The 22,843-nt window shown below is 42.2% G+C and overlaps 1 protein-coding gene and 1 long non-coding RNA gene across 4 annotated transcripts in view; one reads left to right on the top strand and one right to left on the bottom strand.

Moving 5' to 3' along the window:
- The window catches only part of RNF130 (ring finger protein 130), a 51,815-nt gene extending 31,218 nt beyond the window's left edge, over positions 1-20,597 (bottom strand). For 2 of the 3 annotated variants that reach the window (XM_037397403.1, XM_037397404.1), the window contains exons 1-2: positions 19,624-20,597; positions 9,590-9,784 (exon numbers count right to left, since the gene is read on the bottom strand). In XM_037397403.1, coding sequence (XP_037253300.1) covers positions 9,590-9,784; positions 19,624-19,888 — 460 coding nt within the window. In that variant the 5' untranslated portion in view covers positions 19,889-20,597. The remainder of the gene's footprint in view (positions 1-9,589; positions 9,785-19,623) is intronic. The other variant, XM_037397402.1, reaches the window with a different exon arrangement.
- On the top strand, positions 6,171-19,617 carry LOC119152298. Its single transcript, XR_005105747.1, has 3 exons — positions 6,171-6,181; positions 11,958-11,960; positions 17,008-19,617. It is a non-coding gene; the product is annotated as an uncharacterized LOC119152298 (long non-coding RNA).
- Positions 20,598-22,843: the final 2,246 nt, after the last annotated feature.

Raw genomic sequence — 22,843 nt, forward strand, 5'->3', positions numbered from 1 at the left:
AACACAACGGCCAAACAGCTGATTTTTTTTTTTTTTTTTTTTCTTCTTTTTTCGCCCCCTCTGTCCTGGGCTTGTGAACACCCCAGGCAGCTGTTTGGTCAATACTCAGGGAGAAGGACAGGTGAGACAATTCCTCCTGGGCACATAAGCAACTTGGCACCAAACTGCTGTTACTGCTGCAATGCTTCATCCACCTTCTCACAGATGGGGCAAGCAAAAACTTAGATCCCATCTCAAGCGTGGCAAACATCGAGCCACCTGTAAGAGGCACTGAACTGTTTGGACTTGATGTAACAAGGCCTGCAGAGAACTGAGAATTAAGTCACACATTCATTACCAAGGTTAGCACTTTTCTGTTGGCTGATATTTGCAGCTAAAGTCCTTGTAATTTCCTAAGTCTTTCATAGTGCCTTGCTGATGCTGCAGACACAGCATGAAGCAGATGGACTGCACTCATCTCACACCTGTGAAAATATCATTCTCTCTAAATAGCAGACAATACTTAATTGCAACTGAATCCTTTTATGACTTCACTCTGAAAAACCTAAACTTAACACACTCTTATCTGAACTATTCTGCTGGGTGGAAATTTCAGAGTACTTAAAAAGCAAACAAAATCTTCACCTTCCTAATAAAGCATGGAGCAGACAGGCATTTGTAGGTTGGATTCAGGGCACAATTCAGACATTGATATGCCATTGCTTGACTGCAACAATTGGAAGATCATAATGATAAATGTACTTTGAAACAAAACTGCCCATCTTCACAAACCAGACTTCCCTATTCTTCTATTAAACGCCCACAACTATGCTATCATTTCTGAACATGTTATATCAGAAATAAAAATATAGCAACACACACTATTCAGTACCCAGGAAAGGGATTAGTCCTATTACTGTGAGTGGCAGATTTCTTGGAACAACATTAAGTAACTGTGAAACCACGGCAACAGAATTTGGGAGCCCACAAAACATCAGCAGAGAAAACAGGAAAGCACAAATGAAGTGCCACAGTTACATGTGAATTTTTGAGACAGCGATCACAAGTTCTGTGAAAACACCAGAAGATGTCTGAGCTGCAAGGGAGAAGAGGCAAAAGCAAGAATTACCCCTACAAGGTAAGGGCTTTAGCCACAGGGAATATATAATCCATGGCACCCATGAGGTGAGGGCAAGGGAAAAGGCATGCTGAGCTGTATGCAAAGCTGCACTGCCAGAAAAGGTGGGCTTTGGGGAATGTAGCTTTTAAATACAAGTTCCATAGTACTTAACAACATTGAGGAAAAACACACAAATTCTTCAGATAAAATTTTATTCTGATATAAACCAGAGAAGTTAAGGTAATAGTGAAGAACAAAGTCTTACATTCTAAACCAGGCTTTTGGAAAAGCAGACACCAAGACAACAACCCTTGGCATATCTTCAGAGTGATTAAAACAGGTCTAGCTGCACATATTTTTATTTTGATCTAATCAAAATGTAAACAAGAGCACATCCGAGCTGTCAACACACAAGTGCAACCTCAGGAGTAAAATACGTTGAGATGTCCCAAATCAAATACTTCTGAAGACAGAAAAAAACACCATAGTATTTGTCAGCTATTTGGTTTTAAGTAAGGCAAGTAGTAAATGCCAAGAATATACATCAATTTTTAAATGAGACTGGACAGCATTTAAAAATGTTTGTCTTCCTGTTGCCTTTGAAACATGAAAATGTTGAATTCTTGTCTGTACATGAACATTTACTTTAGGATGCCTATTTTATGCAGTGTCAGACACTAGAACAGGTATTACAACAATAACATGGGAAAAATTGTGAAGGACAGCAGCATATGGAACTGTTACCCCAAAATATTGGGCAGATATTTGCAGAAGTCACAACTGTCTCTGCTGCATAAACCTGTGTAAAACAATCTAAAAAAATAATCTTCTGAGGTTAAAACTTGAATTCTGACTGTGTGCCTAAGAGAACAAAGCAGCAGATTATTCAAAGTTCAGTGAGGATCACGCTTCTGTGAATTGCAACCAAAATACAGTCAATTTATGTCTGAAGAACACTCAAAGCTATTCTTTGATTGCAGCAAAAAGAGCTTCAACAGATTTTACTCTGCCAGGCTAAGAAAGGGCACTGCACTATGCCCTCTAAATATGATTAAATACCCTTTAGTATTTTGCAACGTACCATGCATTGCTATACTGCTAACAGACATGTGATGGACGTTCACAAAAGTTCTGTTCCTTTAAGAAAAACAGGCGTATGACTGCAGCATATGATTAGAAAATCAGAAACAGCAAGAGTAGCTTTCCAAAGATGGGTGTGACAATTAACTTCAAAACAAATATTAAAGCCTAATCAGATTCTTGTTGTGCACCAAGTCCATATGTGATAAATAATCTTCTTATTAAGCAGAAATTACCTTTCCAAAGCCCGTCCTCCTTCACTAGAAATGATGCCTCAGTAAAATATTCTTGCCATATTTTCAATCAGCTTTATAATCTACTATGACCAAGAGTTCCTAAAAAGGAGTGCTAAATAGCAAAATCAGTTGAGGAACTGTTGGGCCATATTTAGATGACAACTGCTGACACATTATTTCATAACCCAACTGCTCTATTCTGGCACTCAGGGAGATGTTTCTTACGGAGAAATCTGCGCAAGATCAAAACAGGTAGTCACAGCTACATGCTCCTGCTTCATTCACAAGTCCAAATCGCACTGATACACATGAGATGGTGGAGCTATGCCCCTGGATTTCCTCAAACTTGACAAGGTCCAGCTGACCCTCTGCTACACACAGTGTACCCAACTCAAGAAAACCAACAGCCTTTTGCAAAGATGCAAGACAATATCGGTATGTAGAAGACAGGTGTTAGACCTTGACTTCGCTACACAGGATTTCCTCTCCATCAATCTAACCCTCAGAGCTCCTTTTTGTCTTCTATTACAAGTCATATGAAACTAAGCACTGTAGAAAAATTAAGATCCTTCTATTAAGCTACAAGATGCACCCACCTCTTCTCTAAGCATCCCACAAGTTCCTGAATCTCTGCCCCATCTTGACTTTTCAAAGCAAAAATGTGCTACCTCAGTGTTTCTGACGGGCACCAGGAAGACAGAGTCATGGCTGGGCTGAGAAGGCAGGAGCACCCAGCAGGAGAAGTTACACATCTCTGGAGCCAGAACTGCAGCAGAGTTCACTTAAAATGGTAAGGAGACCGTCTTCAGGAGTTTATGGATTCCTCCCCCACCACCACTTTTGACTGCCTTCATCATTCTACTTATATCACATATTCTGTTTCTGTAGAAGGACTTTCATCTTCTGGAAATTACATTTATATATATATTTGTTAATGCATGTGACCTTTTGCGTTCTTAACACTAGGGAAAACCAAGCCTAGATAAGGGAAAAGCTGACAGATGTTGCAATGATTTTACAGAGACATCTCACACATCTTTTTTCTCTTTTAGCAATGCTTCTTTGCATCTACTTGCACAACAATTTTTTTGAAAAGGAAACAGACAGTCCACTTAAATAATGCTGGAAGAATAAAAATACTTGGTACAAAGGAATTTATCATTTTATCATCCCCTTTCCACAATCTGTGCACAGATATATTTTTTTGTCATTCACAGTTTTACAAGGCATTTAACTATGTATTATGGTGAGTAAACTATTTGCAATCCTATATAACGAATACTGTTACTGATAAGGTATTAGTATGCTAACAAAGTAGACCAAATTTTATATTCAGACCTTGAACAAATGCAAATTAATAAAAAGCAGAAGGGTCACATTAAGCTTTGACTAAGGAAATGGTGTAATCCTAACACATGACACTACTGAAAAAAAGGTTCCTCATGTCAGTTTCACATATTTTTGAAATATGCAAGTCTTGAATCTTCAGAAGGTAATTCTGCTTATTTCAAAACAACCCTTCTCCATGCATACGTCTGAACAATGTCCAAAACCTGTTAGGCTACATCCGATTTAACACCCAATCACTGATTACAGTGTCACATTCTTGATTAACCAGTAGTGTTACTGTAACGTAGACCTTACTGGTCTATTCATCAATTTAAGACACACTTGGGTTTTGATAACTAAAGGTCTCCATAATCTTGCAATCTGTAGTGTGACCAGTTGCTAGTAGGTGACTTCCATTTTGCTATTTCTGGATAGCAGTTCATATTCCCACTAGTGGAAGCTGGAGCTAAAACCCCCAGAGATTTCCTAGAAGGGTCATCTGCCATGCTCATGTATTTTCTTTTATCTACAAAGAACTTCCATACAGATCCATCAATCTGGACAGTCATTCCAATCAAATTCAGCAAAGCATGAAAGAGCAGTGGCAAGCAAACCTTACCCAAGGACACTACAAAATATTTTTAGAGCATCACGAAAAGCATAGTCACAGATTAATATCATAAATTTAATTCCACTGAATCCATAGATTTTGGGAATTACTCTGCTGCTGGAGCTCAGACTTTGGATAAGAAAAAGAATGTAATTACTTACAGTCACTAACAGTCCCGTGGGCCTTTTCACAGTCACAGAACTAATTACCCTTTCAGCTGGCTAAGGAAAAATGAGTCTAACTGCTGTTATTTCAGTTGTGGAGGAGGCATACACCACGCAGACATGCTGGTAAGGAACTGTGCAAGGCACTGAGGCTATGTTAGCTTTGGAAAGGGGTTTCCCTGGCTTATCTTGAAGAGGCAAGTGCTTCCTTATGGTCCAGAATCTGTGCTTCAAACACACTCCGCTCCACATCTTGTTAACTGTCAGACACTCCCATCTACTGTGGGACAGATCTTCCCGATGAACGCATCTCCAAGAAATGCAGTGGGAAATAGGATCAACTATACTGCTGTTGACACTTGCTCCCCACATTTTCAATTAGCAAATATAAAAAACAATCTAAAATGACAAAAAAATACCTAAGCTGTGGTTAGACTATTGATTTGCCTTTTTTCAAGCTTCAGCTTTAATGACTCATCTCTCCTACCTTTTCACTAATATTCCAAGGTAAATTAATAATAATAAATTATAACTAGAATACTCTAACATACAATAAGATTAGTTTTGAGCTGTGGATTAAAAGTAGGTCTCCGTAATCCAGGGAAAGTTTTGCAACGGATTTGGTATAGACCGTATTCGTCAGCACACACTTGTGCTAAATAATCTGCAATGCACCCTGCCATAGCTTTCACACATCAGTTCTGTTTACAGTTACATAAAGAGACATCCGTGAGAGAAAGGCAAGCAGCAGAGGAAGAGAAGTGCCGCACGCAGCGAGCGTGGCACAGAGAGCAGCGTTTCAAGAGCTGGATCTCTGCAGCCTACCCACTCCGAATCAGGGCAAGAACACCAAATAGCCATTAGATGGCAACAACTCCAAATTGCTTCCTGTCCCTCCTGCCTCTGACCCAGTGACCTAAAATAAGCCACATAAAATACATGCAGTTTTATCAGAGTTCAAAGCAAGTACAGACCTTGCTTCCTGTGCTAGTGTGCTTTTTAAGCGAATACAGGGCTGTGAGAATCCTCCCTTTGAAAGGAAAACTGTTTCTGGGAGCCAGCGTTGGGGAGCTCTCGTCGTACTACAGCGGGAGACCGTCACCTTACAGGACACACATCACAGGACAGAAACACCTTCTGGCAGGAAACGAACGCATCGTTTCTTTAGAAGTGCAACGAAGATTGAACCTGAGGAGACATCTGCAGCTTGTTCTAAAACTAAAAGATTTACCTCTGAAAAAGGTATTGGAAGTTGTTTCAATACTTCAGGAAGCTTCTTCAGCACTGATGGACAGTAGTTACTTGAATCCAGCAACTTCTTTTTCACACACTCTTCTATATTTATCTTATTCTGTCTACATTTATTCCATAAATTCCAAGTATGAAATTTTAACTTTAGAGGCTTTTTTGGCTTATATTCTTTTCTATAAATCCAAATAGAAGTCTAGATTTTAATAAAGAAGATCAAAACAGTTAAATTTGATAGTGTACTTCACAGTACTGCCTCCACTACACACAAACAAAAAAAGAATTAAAATGCTATTTTACCTGCCTTTCCTTCCTATTCTCATAATTGATTATAAAGACGACAGCTGCTACATATTTCCTCTACCACATAGGCTCTTTTTTACATTAGGCAATTATTTTTTCTGCTTTAACAGAAGTAGCAAGCAAAACCACTCATAAAACTGCCTTCCTGCCAGTGATATCATAGTCCAACATAAGCTATGCTGGGAAAGATGTCCTTCGCTTAGGTTGATAGAGGACATCTATGAGAATGTATAAAATAAACATATTTTACATGCACACAGTAATACATACAAGGATATACACAGAGAAGAGAAAAATGTCACAAATAACATTAACAGAAATATATATCTTTTTTAAAGTTCACTAACTCCTTAAGGTCAATACCTATGTCAAAACTCAACTTTAAGTCGATGAGGCAGAGACAGTGAACTACCACACAAGAAGCAACAAATTCTGATATTAGCAATAAAAACTGTTCATTTGAAATGGTGATGATAGACCGATTAAAGAGTAACAATTATTACCTAGCCAACAGAAGGAGTTTATATTCTGCTAAGTAATATGTTAAGTACGAACAAATTTCCATAAGATTAAAGTTTTCAAGTGTCTGTTCAAGCATAAAATAACTTGGATAAAATATTAATCCCATAGGCGTGAACTGCTTACTGAACTCTTCTCACAGGGAATCATCTCTCTGCAGGTGGGTAATATACATATTTCTATATAATAATTTTACTTATTTTTAGCACATGCATTGCTTAAGTGGGTGATTGGAATTCCGGCAAACAATAGTTCAAGAAGTAGGAAAGTTCACAGTGTGCATTATGAGCAGTTGCTGCTTTCCTCTCTGCTTCACCAGGAAGACAAAATATTCCTAAGGCTTGGTACACTGCAGTATAAGAATTATGTTACGGTGATATAAAATGACACAAGGTCTATTTTCACCTCTCTATGGAAGCAAATGTAGAGCCATAAACCTGGTCATCCTAATACAGTTGCAAAATTGTTTTGTGAAGAACGCATTTTTAAAAGAAAAGAGGAATACTACACAGCACTAGATACAATATGGAAGACCAACTCAGTGTCTCACCTTCCAGCACAACTATCAAATACACACTGTCAACTCCTCCCAACCTTCAGGGATAGAAAATATTAAAGAGAAGAGATGTAGTGCACCAGAACATCTAATTAGTAGATGATGTGATTGTTCACCATCTAAAAAGCATACAAGCAGCGAGCGATATGGCTGAAAAGGCAGAAAACAGAAGACCCCAGAGTGCCTTGAATGTGCACGAGACTGCTTTATACATGACCTTTGTTTGAATAGGCTCATCGTGTAAGCATAGGTTCATGAATCTATATCCCACTGGAATAGTTCTCACTGAGGGGAATACTAGATTCCAAGCACTCCCTGTGCTGAGGCTAACACCAAAGGACTAATCTGCGTCTCTGTTACACACACTTGCAGTTCCTACATCAAGCAAACAGGAATTTATTTATAGGAAGCTCTGCAAAGCACAGATTGCTAAGGAGATCCCTTACATGACCATAATGCAATCAAAACAAAAGCTGTGGAGCCACATTCCTCTTCATTACAGTGTGGTATTAAGGTGGTACTTCAGTTCTAGATAATTACTTTTAGCCTGCTGCATAGCTTGAACACTTCAAGTTTAATATTAATTTTGAGATAGGGCCTACAGCCCAAATCAGCGATGGAGATTCTGGTATACCAGGGACTAAGTACACTCAGCTAAAACCAAGTATTTTAAATACTCAAAATATGCATCACAGCCAGTAATTACATTTTTTATGCTTGCCATGAGTAAGAGTAAATATTTGGAAGTCAACATGCTGAAGACAGTATTAGCTTTTTTCCAAATACCAAGTATCCAAATAGTTGCCTGGCTAGCTTACAAGACACCCTTTTACTCACAGCAGCGCTCATGTTTTAAAGCCTGAGGCATTATTTCAACCACCCAGAACCACTGGACCTACTGATACAGTTTCAAAGACAACCCACCGGTCTTCAGAGCTGAAACACTGAGTGAACAAGGATTTCCTAATAAAAGACAGATACCATCCCCCTGCTACGAAAGCACCTGCCAAATCTAACAGCATTACGAGAAAGGAGATATTAAGTTATAATCAAACCTATTATATGATTTAACATGCAATAGAGCAAACAATGGTAGTGCTGTATTTTTATTAGTAGTCTCTTTTTATGCCACAGTAAGGTATTCCAGGCCACAGGAGAAGTCACAAATCATTGCTAAACAGAGACTGCAGACTTTACAGTTTTACAGGTATTTCAAAGAGAGACCGGACCTGAAGGTTTAGGAGGGTATTACATCAGCAAAGAGAGAAGTGGCAAAAAAACACAAGAGGAAGGTGACAGTGTTTCACTAGAATAGGGGACTTTCTGCCTGCAGATTACTTGCAAAAGTGTCTAAGGAAGGTACCCAAGACTAAAATGGACTGTCAACAGGCTTTGAATTGCTATACAGAGGTCAAAATCTCCCTGGAAAATTCCTGTAGTATAACGAATTGGGAAGGTCAAACTCCACAAGAAGCCACAAGACATTTCCCTTATCAAAGGGAAAGCAGCAACCGTGGCACTTCTTTAGAAAAAGAATTCAATTCCAATTGAATTGTGTGACAATATGCAGAGCAATAATTAGGAAATTCCAGTTTCCAAGCAACCCCATATACTTAAAAAAAAAACCTGAAAACGTTCTAGAAAAATAATCAGCTGGCAGTACAGCCCTCAAATATAAAAATCTGCCTTTTCTGATTAAGCTAAATAACTCCGGAGAAATAAATAAACGGAGAAAACCTTCTTGGAAAATGAAAAATGTAGTTAGAGTTGTGAAAACCCTTTTCAACCAAGGAAAATGTTTACGTATGAGGCTCCCACTAGTTAAAAGTAACTCACTAGTAACAGTGAAATTTTACAGCAATAGCCCTAAAAAAGTAGAAATGCATAGAAATCCAGATTTTCAGCATTATTCTAGAACAGCAATAGTCTAATGTTAGACAACTTAGAGAGGCAACTGCTCTCTGTATCACTAACTCTTGTTGATTTCTGTATGGCACTCAAACATGCAAGCTCAGATCCTGATGTAACTTAACATTGGAAAGCCCCCACTATAACAGCCAGTTGAAGACATGCTACTATAAAGATTTTTCAGGTACAGATGCTTTGCAAAATTCTAGACCTTCCATTATATGTTAGCTTTTCTTCTTCAGAAAGGTTTGAAACTGATTGCTCCTAAGGTCTTACAGGTGTTTCCTCACTCCAAAACACCCATATCCCCACTGCAAAGGAAAGTGTTCCTCATTGGATAAAACGTATGCTAAAGGAAAACAACTTCTCCGAATTATTGGCTCATTTTGCAATATTGCATACATATAAACATCATCAGAGAAGAGGCTATTTCAAATAGCATCTGTGCACTGCCAAGAGCTCTTTGGCAATATTTATATGGCAAAAGAGTACTTGGGCAAAAAATAATTATAGTGAAAGAGATGACATTTCATTTACCTTGATGAGTCATCGTGACAGGTTCTTCACTGGATATATTGTTGTAAATGACCACAGCTGTGGCATTATGTGAAGCTGCTCGCAGTATTTTCTCTCTAAATGTACAGTTTCCTCGCTGTAGTAAAGCGATCCACTGCTTGGTGTTTGGTGGAACTTGGAAGCGCGTTCGAGGGTCACAGCCCAGACGATCTGCAACTGAAATGGGAAATACATTTACACAGATGGCAATTTGTTCAAACAGGTTAAAAAGAAAACACTCACTCCAAGTTTTGCTGAATTACTCAACTGTTACGCGCTAGGAAACCACTATCCTCCTGTTAATAAAGCCTGACGATAACTGCATTGTTATGAAACAAAGTCCGTAAAACCCCCAAGTTTCACACATTGAAAGCTGTGACTATATGCCTGAGAATTAGGCTCACTAACACAAGCTATTTTTAACTCTAGTGCGGCTAGAACAATTAATTCACATTTGAATCAATACCTGCCTAGAGGTTGAAAAACATTAGAATATGGTTCATATGCTATTTGGCATTTACAAAACAGCTGTATATCAGCCATACTGGAGAGTGTAACTTCTTTTTTTCTTTCTAATCCAGTCATAAACGTCACTGCAGTGGGACATTAACTAAACAAAAGAGGTTGTGAAAGCAAGATTTCAGAGTTATCTGCCATGTGCAGGCCACTGTAAAAATGGACAATACTAAAAGCTGATCTTATAAATCCCCAGCAGCCAACATCAGCCTTTTACGTATGCACATTTGTCTAGAAGGAAGTGCATACAAATTCAGAGAAACAAACTGTTTTGCAAACACGATACACTGAAGTTGTCAGCAAAACAGGTGTTGATGGTATAAAGGAAGAGTAACAGAAACGGCAAATGCCAGATGTATGAATTCAACAGCATGCAAAGCTCTTTTGTCCTTCCTGATGCTGTAATGTATCCTAGAACAACCCAAACCCACACAGAGCTACGTACAAAAGGCACAAAATACAACACAGAAGATAACTTCACGGTACAGCAGCTGAAACTGATGAAAGACATTTCTGTTTACACAACTGGAAACACATTTCAGGCTGATACACTGGTCATACCATTAAAGGATTTTAGAATTTAGAGCCAACAGCAACTTTAGAATATAAATATATTTACCCTTTCAAATGCCAAGAGTATAAGAATCTTTGGCTACAGAAAATGGTTGGGATAAACAATGATTTTTCAAGACATAAACAATTTATTTGCATAATAGCTCTGAAAACATTACAGCAATTCAAATGAAGTGCCCCATGATTTTTTTTTCTTTTAAAGTAGTTAAGTTCTTCAGCACAGACTATGAGATTTCAGCAAAAGATCTACCACAAAAACCATCCAGTTTAACATATTAGCTGGAAACAAAACAGAAGATCTTTCTTAAGCATTCTCAGCTTAACATAGCTCAGGTTAAAACCTATAACAAAGGAGATTCAAACAGCTAAAGGATCTTTTCTGAACTGAGAAAAAAAAAAATCTTTTGCTTGCGTAAAGAAAACTAGCGCAGATGAATCTATATTGTGGTAGTCGTGCAGGAAGTCGTTGCATCTCTTAATTTGGACAAGAAGTGCCTCTCCCTGTTCCCCTGGAAGGAGGGTGGGGAGCCAGATACAAGCACATCCTTTTCACAATTGTTTTTCAAGGCTTATTAGACATTTCAGACATGGAGGGCTATTTGCAGTATTTTTGTATTTGTGCTTTTGTTTTATACAGGGATTAGGGAAAATCTAATATAGATGCCTGAAGCTGAATTTTATATTTTCCTCCGTTACCCTGACATTATTACTGGAATCCCTTTGGAAATTGCTAGCTAGCGCTGATCCACACACATTGTTTTGGAGCACTGGTGACAGGCATCATGAACAGCAATGATCATATGAGTGCACTTTTGTATCGACTGTGCTTTTGTAGCTTGCCTTTGTAGTCTTAAATTTAAGAGAACAGTACATTTTTAAAGGAATTACAATCCTTTTTGAAGATGTGATAGAACCGTAAGACTGCACGTGTGCAACCAAACCTGACGTCCTCTGTTAAGACAAAAGCAGTTTAATGTACACTTCCCCCTTGTTCAGAACATTTCCACTTAAAAATGCAGGAGGGGAAAAGCACCAGCAGACTGTGATAGGAAGTTTCTCAAGCCTTGAAAACTAGAAAACCCATCCTTCTCCAGTGAGATCATATATCCTTTGGAAAACACCATTCAATAAATGGCCACAATTTCACAGAACCTCCTCAAACTGCTAAAAATAACTCTGAAAGTAGACACTATGGCCAACATAAATTTCCTTGAAACATGTGGCGTGGATGAAGAGCAGTAATCCTATGGATTACATACAGTTTGTTTCAGTACACTCTTGCTCAAAACTACTAAGTGAAAACAAAAATGGCCACAAAAATAAGGTAACGGACTATTAGAATCAAAAATCATAAAACCAATAAAAGGAAAAAGACACCTTGAAAAGGGAGGCAGCATTCTGAGAAGTCTGTTACACAGTTCAGTTTTACAAAAATGTATGTAGGCACCTTTAAATTTGTACAGCTTGAAATTTTTAGCTTAAAAACCAACAGAGAAAGTAGTAAGAGATAAGTGAAACTGCATCTGTGGGAAAAGTACTACAAAATTTTCTACCACGATAGAGATCAAAGTCCCTCTTAGCTGTGGACAGAGCTATGAAACGTTACTGGATAGAGCAACAGGATTAGGAAACAAGATATTAAGAGATAAAAGCTTTCCAGATATAGACCAACAAACACCACTCAGACGCATACCACACGCTATTCCTGACAAGGTGGATTCAGTGTGCACTGATGAAAATTCAACAGCTGACAATATTATTTTAGCACTATTTAAGCATTGCAAAAACATTAAGGAAAATCTGGTTGTTTTAGATAAACCTGAACTGAGGAACTGGAAGTCACCTGAGATTTAATGTCACAACCCACTTCTCTTTACATTAGCATCCTATTACACCACACAAATGTTACATAATCTTTTCCACTTTAAACTAAATAAAATTCAGGAACAATAGTGGAAAGTGAGTTTTTCTGTTTGCCTTTTCAATAGGCTTAATACACTCTGAAAAGAGTGAAAGTCTTATAATCACAGTCACTCTTCTAGCATAGCAAGCTAGCCAAAATAAAACATCTGCTATGCACCTAACGTGCCAGGCGCATCAGTTGGCACCATAAGGGACACAGGTAAGTGCAGTGTTAGAAGAATCATCCCTGATAGTTCTCCACTATCATGCCATCTATGCTCTGTTGTCCAAAGTCCAATCAAGATCTAAAAGACTAGGACTTGAAAGTATTACCTGGATGATCATAGAATCATAGATTTGTTTAGGTTGGAAAAGACCTTTAAGGTCATCGAGTCCAACCGTTAACCCAACGCTGCCAAGCCCACCACTAAACCATGTCCCCAAATGCTACATCTAAGCATCTTTTAAATACCTCCAGAGATGTGACTCCACCACCTCCCTGGGCAGCCTGTTCCAACGCTTGACAACCCTTTTGATGAAGAAAGTTTTCCTACTATCCGATCTAAACCTCCCCCGGCACAACTTGAGGCCGTTTCCTCTTGTCCTGTCACTTGTGCTACTTAGGAAAAGAGACCGACCCTCACCTCACTACACCCCCCTGTCAGGCAGCTGTGGGGAACGAGAAGGTCCCCCCTGAGCCCCCTTTTCTCCAGGCTGAGCACCCCCAGCTCCCCCAGCCACTCCTCATGAGACTTGTGCTCCAGAACCTTCACCAGCTCCGTTGCCTGCCCCTGGACATGCTCCAGACCCTCAGTGTCTTTCTCATGAACGGCCCAAAACTGATGTCTGTGCCAGAATGAAAAGCAACTTCACGTTAAAGTTATTCTAAAACAAATCACTTGTACATAAAAAGATACAATCAGAATTCACTCATTTAATTTCATAATTTCAGAAGATGTAAGCATACAGAAAGCCATCTAAGCATGCTTCCCTACAGGCGTGCTACTCCTCTGGCTTATCTTAAATACAAGTTATTTACTCTGCCTTTCCTTTCTCCATGTCTACCTATGTACCATGAATGTGCTGGCAAAGAAACAATTTTCTGTTAGAAGTGGCAACCTGCTGGGCTAAAGAGCTATGTACAATGTTTTTGTAAATATTTCCCTTCCTCCTGTAAGCCCCAATGCCACAGAAGAGCCTCTTTACAGAAGGATCAGCTGTGATTTACCTATCTACCATTAGGCTGCACGTTTATTTCCAACTTTTACAGAGCTTCAGTTCCCTCTTGCAGAACACACAGGACTGCTCACACCTTGCATATAACTTTCCCCTTAAGTATTTTTTTCTTTTAAATTCAAGAGCCCTTCCTGCTCAAGGACTAATCTTTATGACAGCATTTTAGGGAATCATGTGAAAGAAATAGTTAATAATGCAACAGATCCAACCAGGCTTCCTCAACTACTGAAGTACTGGCAAGCTCACACTAGGACAGCAACAGTACCTTCCTCCTCATCTTTTCCGAACACCTGACCAGGTCCTTTAGCCTTCCCTCTACAAGAAAGCAAGCCACATTGTGGGAGCCAAAATGAAATCAACAGGTCACTGTCACAGGCTTTGTCAAAAGTGAGTACACACCTGCCTGAATGCAGACTGTCTCCTACTTCTAAACTGCGACTGGGTTGGCTTTGTCTCAAATACCATGAGTTTACGTTGCTCTTGGATTGCTTAGAATGCAGTTGTGACATGCCACTTCAGCCAAGGTTGCTGCATTGACTGCTATCAGACTTTGTCCCCTTTTCACAGAAAAAGGCCGGTGCTATGATCCCACACCTTGGGCATTAACTATTTTATTCCACTTGGTTTTCCTTTTTTTTCTTCTTTTTTTTTTTTTCCTTCTTCAAAAAAGAGGTCAGATATCTTGCTATTGATTGCATCTTAGCTAACACCCTGCTCTCTGAGGCTAGTCCCAGTTGCCAGAGCTGGTCTGTCTCAGCTACACATACAGAAATCATTTTAAAGTCTGACCTTCAGTCACTGTAATACAATAGGTAGAGAGACACTACCAATATTTTGAGACACAGCAGATCAAGAGACTCATTGGGAAAGAAACAACACTCATGAAGATGCAGTTTCATGCAGCTGGTGCCCCAAAGCACTCCCTCCCTCCAGCAGGCACTGCCCAGCACACCTGACCAGCAAAGCAGCCAGCCTTGTGCAACACATTAATTATAATCCTGTGATAAAATTTCCAGAAAAGTAATTCAGCTGGGAGATTTACAGAAGCAACGCAGCAGCACTGACTGATTCTTATTTCAAGGAAGGATACTAGTTATTTGCTATCCCACTAGGGTTTAATATCTGTAATATATATCTTTTCTTTCAAAGCATTACTATTTCTGTTGTTATCAATATAGCGCTCACCCAAGCCAGTTATAATTTCCACTTCTTAGAAGTTGTGTCAATGAGTTATATACAGCCACATTTTATTTTCAAGAGCTCTTTCAGGTAATTACTTTGACTAAAGCTGGCTTTAACACTAGAAGAAACTCTTTGAACAAGAGGTAATCTTGTTTCAGGGAATAAGTTAAACAAAAGAAAATCACTGAAGCTTAGAAGAGTCCTGTAATAGTTCAGATTTAATCTCGTTAGCTCAGTAAGTATACTGCAATTATGGCTATGAACTCCAATATATAATCTCCACTTTTTAAATCAATTTATGACTACAAATTAAGCTGGATACTGAGATCAATGGTAAAGGATGGATGCATGGCACAAGATTTTTCTTCTACAACTCTATTGATATATGTGCTTGTTGCATCTTCCTGAAGCTTATTGTTTCGGATTCTGGGCCAGAAAGGAATACAAAATTCTGTCTGAATGTTACCTCAAGCTCTGCAGTTACCAGGAAACTGGCATTTTGAACCTTCTGCAGCTAAAACTTGTTCACACAACATGAAGTGTCAGATGCTACAGAATGCTATAGTTACAGCACCATGCACAAGATACACCTCCATTCCTAACACTGAGTCAATATTGTTTCTTCCCCACTTCCACCTTTTTCTAACATGTTTTTCCTCAAATTTTCAGTCTCCTTGCCCAGCCACAACCCTACTACTTCTTCAGCAGAGACCTTCCCTTTCCACAAGTTCTTTCTCCAGTGCAGCTTTCATACAGCCATCACCCTCCCACACACCCTTTAGACTCCAGTTCCTTTCCATCCCTCCTCACCCCCTCTTCCTGACTTACTGGCTCAGTGAGTCAACGTTTTCAAGTTTGGCTTTGAATCTGCTGCTATTTTACTTCCTGTCAGTCCCATCTCCAGCCCTAATCACCCCGTCTGCTTCCTTGCTACCCAAGCCAGCCAACGTGCACAAAACTTCACCTCCCGGCAAGATCCAACCATCTGCAAGGGGACTTTGAGAGCACCACGACTGACATTCCCAGTCCTCAGCTGTGTATCCAAACCTAGAACAATATGCAATAACCCAGACTCAACAGTTACAGAAGAGTCCTGTTCACCATGGAGAACTCTTCTGAGGGAACCAAGCCACAAAGTGCTGCAGTTTCTACCAAGAACCATTAAAACAAGTTTTCAGTGGCTTCTAGCTTGGTTTGTTGTAGCAAGAGGAATATGCTTGACACCAAAAGGTCAGGACCGCAACTAGCATCAGGCACCTAATATCAAAGATGCTTAAAAGCAGAAGTCACTATAGAGCAGCACAGGACTGAATGCTTAGAGGGTGCAGGTACAGACACTGCCACAAGTACCTAGGCAACTACTGTGAGAAGTTTGGGCTGAAACAGCTGGTGCCACAAAATCCCAAATAACACAGTAAAGGACTGAAAAAGGAGTGCTCAGTAACCTCACAGAAGAGATAAACCTGAACTATCAGAAAAGCTGCATCAAGCTGTGAAGATGCATTTCACTATTATCCTTCCATGCAAACCAAGAACAGCATTTTTCCATGATCTGCAAGCAGAAGCTGTTTAAAACACTCTTCTAAAAAGAAGTTTAAGTCATGACTAAAGATTAACAAGTTAGAGAAACTAAGAAAAGGAGCTAGAAGCAGAAGAATAATAGAGAAACTCTGCTGCTGTCACGCATTTACTGCACTTGGAAGGATAACGCATACACAGGTGCGGTATTTACACCCAGCAGCCAACTGTGACCAACAGCTTGCTGGAGCTACACTTTCACAAGTCACATTCACAAGCGGTCACGAAAATTACTGCCCTATTACTTCCAGGGGAACATTGCTTTTGAAAGCCAGTATCAACTTCATACAAGGGTCTATAAAAAGAACAGGGAAAGTTTTAATACATATATTAACATGACAAGGTTGCATCTGATTAAAGAAATTCTGCTAAAGAAATGGGAGGAGTGATTGAATTTATCATTCTGCACTGAGATTTAAAGGATGGGTAATCACATGGCACTGGCAACTTCAAAAAGTAGTATATAAAGTATCTGGCATATTCAAGAACCCAAGTTAACAAAATACACCACAGAGCACACTACTTAAAACCACAGACTAAGCTATTACAAGTGGTGTATGTTCAGCAGCAGACTGTTGGCCCTAAATCTTGAATTAGTAAATTCATTTCTTTCCCTGCAGGCAATGAATAAAGGATATTAACACAGCATGCAAAGATGTGACATTAAGGACATTTGAGCTTGAAAACAGTTTATGCCATCAAGGTGCTAACAGATCACTCGCATCTGTGGAAATTTCAAGGGATAGACCATAAATGGGAGAATACTTGACAGCAAAGCAGTTTCAAAATCAAGGTGTCTTCAAACGTAGTTGTTAACAGTTGTAGAGTCCTTTTCTTCTTAGGACACAGGAAAGCTGGGGTAGAGCATTTACTGCTCTAACAGCAGGGGCTGGTGCCAGCTATTCACATTAAGAGGTATTAGAAAAAAATTTGCAAACAAGTTCTACAGCAGTAGTAACAGGCTGATAAAAAGGCAGAGCAACTGCTTTCAGCAAGACAGCATCATCTGTTATCAAATCTAGATCTAAAAAAGCAGAACATCATAAACGTAAGACCCTTAAGCGTTCAAGAACATCTTAACTAAAAACATAAATACTCCAGTCTTTCCTACTACATGAAGTATTTTCAAGCAACACTAAGCACGCCTCATCAAAAATTCAAATAAATTGTATATTATATAACAACCTACACAGAGCAATTCAGAAGAACTTAAAAGGAAAACAACTGCTGCACTGTTTACTTTGACAGCCTTCTGTTGACAGAGAGACAAAACTGAAACAACTGATAGCGAAGTTTTAATGACTGCAGAATGTCAAAACTGAAGAAATCGAGGTCTGCCATTTCGTGGTTCCTGCTGTGCTTTCCCACTGAAGTTCTTCATCATAAGACTTAGCAGTAAGACATAAAAAAGCTGTTTATGGACTGCCCAGAATTTTATTTAGCTTGTTTCTCATTATTAGCTTTCAGTGAAAATGCTGTCTGACTCCCTCAACCTTTCCCTCTTTAGTGAAGACCATGTCAGAAGAAAGCTGAAAAAGTTACAGAAGCTGGTTAAAAACTAATTAATATCGAAAGTTTTTCTTGATAAGTAATACACCTACTAGAAAAATAAAGTGTTTTCATAGCTTGCATATAGTAGGTAGCAGTTTTAGAAATCCTAAAAATACTACTTGCATTAACAGTGTTTATGTGCCTAACACTTGCAAGGACAGCCTCCTTTCATACTGCAGTTGGGGGGTGTGTGTTTCAAGTGAGGAATACCAGGAAGCAGAAGAAAGAAAGCCTGAGCGTGTTTGATGATAGCTGACACGGAGCATAGAGAAGGTGGGATTTGAAGTAAAAATGAAAATCATTTTACAGTAGACTTGCTTAACGATTTCCGCTTCCTCACCCTTCCACCTAAAAATATACTGTATTAATATATTCTTAGTTTAACGCTTTGTAAAGTGAATGAAACCAAAGTTCAATGAAACTGGCAGACGCATGCTGATGCACGGTCTGCTTCATACATACTAGATGCTTATAGCAGGCTGCCTGGCAGGGTGCATTTTCTTCTGAAGGAGTATCAAAGTATTTTCCTGATCTTCAGATTTGTTAAATTCTCAAAAGCGTTTAATAATACAGTAGCTATGTGTTAACAATTCTTTTAAAAAACTCTTAATATTCACCACTTAGAGTCTAGTTTTAACTGACTACATTATTTCACTTCATGCATTATTCAGAGGTTTACTGTCCAGGAGACAGGTTGGGACCACTATGATCCATCAATTAGTCCATTTCTTAAAGATGGCTATTTAGATAACATCAAGAAGGGGTTTTGAAGTAAGATACTGCTAAAACCACATCATTACGACTGAAGCAAGTGCTTTCGTTTCAGGCAAAAAATTCAAGACAATACTCTTGTTTAGATTAGCGTTCTCTATAAACCCCAACATTTGTCAGAAAAACAATTGATGGACAGTAGCTTCACTTAATTAACAGAAAACTTATTTGGAAGCCCTGCACAGCCTTCAGTACCACAAACAAGCGCATTCTGGACCAGCCATGACAGTAACAACTTGACGGCTTCGGCCCTTCCAAGTCTTGACAGACAGCTTAAACAGCATTTTTAAGAAACATACACTGCACAATTGTGACTTCATGCAGCTGCAGAGGCCATCCAGATGTGGATCCATCACAGTGATAGCGATGCAGCTGCTCTGAGATTCATGGCGACGCTGTAACCAAATGCTGTTAACTATTGCTACCGACTATCTGTAATTAGTTTAGAAATAACACCTTCATCACTCAATATGACTAGCGTACTGGGATCCATGCTGGAAAACACATTATGCTTTGCAGAAGCATTATTCATGCCAGCACTCTCAGATCACGGGTTTGTATTATTTTTTATTTTCCTCCGGGCAAGTTCTTCCCCCTCTTTTGTCAGAGCTCTCTAGGAAAGTCCGCCGAGCCCAGACAAAGGCCACCCACCCGGTAAGGGGGGCAACCCGACAGCGAGCGACCGACGGCTGCGAGGGAAGCGTTACCTCCGTTGATGGGGACGGGAGCCACCAGCAGGCCCTTGACCTCCACCTTGGGGGAATCCTGCCCGTAGCGGCCGCGGTCGATCCTCAGCAGCGTGGGGCCGCCCCGCTCGGGGCTCAGCACCGTCACGTTGATGAGGGCGGTGTAGTATGCCTGGCTGGCGTTGTCAGCGCCGGCCGGCCGGACCCAGCAGTGCCAGAGCAGCAGCAGCAGCAGCAGGACGGGGGAGCCGCCGTTCCGGTGTCGGCGAGCCCACCGCCAGCTCATCTTCGACTCCGGGCGAGCCGACGGCCGTCACCGCTTGCCTCCGCCGCTCCCCCCGCTCCCTCGAGGCAGCACCGAGCCCCGCACGCCCGGGTGTATTTTATCCCATCTGACAGCCCCGGAGCGGAGAAAGGCCAAAAGCAAGGCGGAGGGGGGAGGAGAGCACGGGCTCATGCCATGGGAGGAGCCAGGGGAGTCATGGCAGGTCCCAGCCGAGTCCGATCCGTCGACCGCGGCCCCCGGGGGAAGCTGCTCGGGGCGAGCCCCGCTGCGCCGGCCCCTCAGGGCTCCGCGACCATGCCGCCCGCCCGCCGCCGCGGGGGAGCCCCGGCCGGCCGCCTTCTGCCCGCGCCGGCGAGGAGAGGGGAGCAGGCGGGGGCGGCGCCGCGGCCCCCTCCCCGCACAGCCCCGCGCCAACCCCGAGGAGGCCGCCGGGAGGAGCCGCCGCTGCCGCCTCAGTCGCGCTCACACGCGGCCGCGGGGCTCGCCTCGCCTCTGCTCGCCGCACCGCCTCGCTTCGCCGCGGAGCTCGTCACCGCCTTAGTGCGGCGGGCAACGCACCCCACTGCCCAGGCCGGCGGCCGCCGCCGGTAGCCGTCGCTCCATGCTCAGCTCGCCCCGGGGGCGGCGGGGCCCCCACGCCTTCCCGCAGCCGCGCCGCGACACGCCGCCGGCTCCGCACCCGGCGCCTCGACTGCAGCCCGGCGCTCCTCACACTGCGCAGGCGCGGCCCGCCCCGCCCCACGCCACGAGGGCGAGAGGCGGGGCTGGCAATGAGAGCCGCGCCCACGGGGGGCGGGGCTACCGGGACGGGACCCGCCGCATGACGTCACCGCGGGCGGGCCGGGGCGGTGGCGGGGCGAGGTGCTCCGTCACCCGCGTCCCTGCGGAGCGCTGGCTGCGGCCACCCGCCGTTCCGCAGGGGCTGCGATGCAGGCACACGTGCGGGCTCCCCTGGCGCCGCAGCGGCTTCAGGCTCCGGATCAGGAGCGCTGGCCGTCAGGAAGAGACGGGCGATGGTTTAAATGCGTGTCCGAAACGGGGGGAAGGGCAGTGCGTGTCAAAAAGAGAAGGGGTATGTTCATCGGTCCAGTTAACGCTGAAAGGGTGTTGAGGCCGGAGCAGCACGGCTGCTGTGCCGGGATTTCGTCACTCCTACCTAATTTGGAGTTAATTCTGGCATACTAAAATGGGAAATCCTACAAATACTCAGGCATTGTTAATATTAATCCCATGAAATACTCTAAAACAGGACTTGATGAATTGCTCTCTCTTTAAGTAACATCATAGTCTGAAGGATTTTGGCCTCTTCAGAGATGTAACACAATGAATGTAATGGCTGCCTTGGATGTTGAAAGGCAAACTCTGAAAATTACTTATGGAAAGAAAGCAAGTACTGCAGGACTGTGAGTTAACAATATTTTCTAAATTTCTGAACAAATAGCTGCACTGCTGTTCTTTTGAGACACAGTCTCCTTGGTGACTTCCCCAGCAGCTTGGGAAGGCCCTCAGATAAGCCTGGTGTTTAACCTGAGCTTATTCATCTGTTCTCTTTTGGAAGGTTTTGTGGTTTATCCATTTGTGATGCACCTGGTCACATACGCATGTAAGGTAACACCATTGGCGCACAGTCTATTTATTTCATTGAGATGCAAGTGGTGGGTCTAATTCTGCCCTTGGAGAGACCTGTGCCATTCCCAAGGAAAGCAGCAGGCTTGCAGACCTGTGTCTCGGAACAGAGTGGACCTATGGGCTCTGCTAAAGGCATGTAGTGTGTGTAAAATCCTCGGAGAAGCTGTTTATGAAAAGCCCTATAGAAATGTTAATACAATCCAGAAAATATTCCTGAAGCAGCAGCTGAATGTTCTACTTCCACTTTATTTAAATTTGGTCTTCTTGGTAAATGCTGGGTGAGGAACTACATGCTATTAATTACACCTCAACATTTCACTCAAACTTTCACCCCAGCCAGACTGCGAAAGCTGTGGCAAACATGCTGCACTGTGCAGAACCTGTTCTGGAGCCAGTGTTCTTGCAGTGCAGATGGTAGTTTGATTTTTCAGCACTAAGAGCTCTGCATCATTTCGATGCAAAGTCATGTGCTTTATTGCTGAAATGACCTCAGAAGGGGCCAGGGAGTCCTAGGAGACCGAAGGATTCCTTGCTATTACTGTGTTGACCTTCAGAGAAGGATCTTAAAAAGCACTTTTGAAAAGCATTGAGAAAATATTTGCTGGCCATGCCAGAAGCAAAACAAGCCGAAGGACCCAGCCAGTGACTTCCCAGTTCCCTTTGCTAACCACAAGAAAAGGCTGCTTTTCATTTTGCCCTGGCTGGTCTCCTGCGGCCGCGTTTCTGGTGGAGAGAGGTGGCCTGCTGCACTCAGCTCCCTGCGAGGGCTGCCTCCTGGTCCCATCCCCATCCCTCCTCAGCACTGGGAGGCTGCTCGGTGCCGCGAGCGCTTGCGGCCCCAGGAGAGGAGCGAAGTGCTGCTCCACGTTGCTCAAAAATGGGCTATTTCATAAGAAAAGCAGCTTCAGCCGCCTCATTCCCCAGACTGACTGGTCCCTGGATGGGGAGAGGAGAGCTAAAACGTCCTTTTGGTTGCTTTCACCCCGGGGCGAAGCCAGATGAAGGGATGGTGGCGGAGAGGCTGGACCTGAGGGAACATCCTCGTACTTCCCCACCCTGCACAGGGCAGCCATGCCTCTGCCGACGCCCACGCCTCAGGGCACCATTTTTCGTCAGAGGAGTGGCACCGAGGTCTTCACAGGTCACCACAGGGGTGAGGAGGGAACCGTGCCTCAGGTTTCACTCCAGCTCCTGGCGATTTTGTTTTGGGAAACGGTCATAAATCCACTTACATCCCATCTCCAGCGCTCCCCGGGCACGGAACATTTCCCTCAGCTCAGCTCCCGGCCGCGGCTCATACCCGCCCTTCGCTTTCCTGTCAGCCTT

This window comes from Falco rusticolus, chromosome 8 (assembly GCF_015220075.1).
Source record: "Falco rusticolus isolate bFalRus1 chromosome 8, bFalRus1.pri, whole genome shotgun sequence".
NCBI lineage: Eukaryota > Metazoa > Chordata > Aves > Falconiformes > Falconidae > Falco > Falco rusticolus.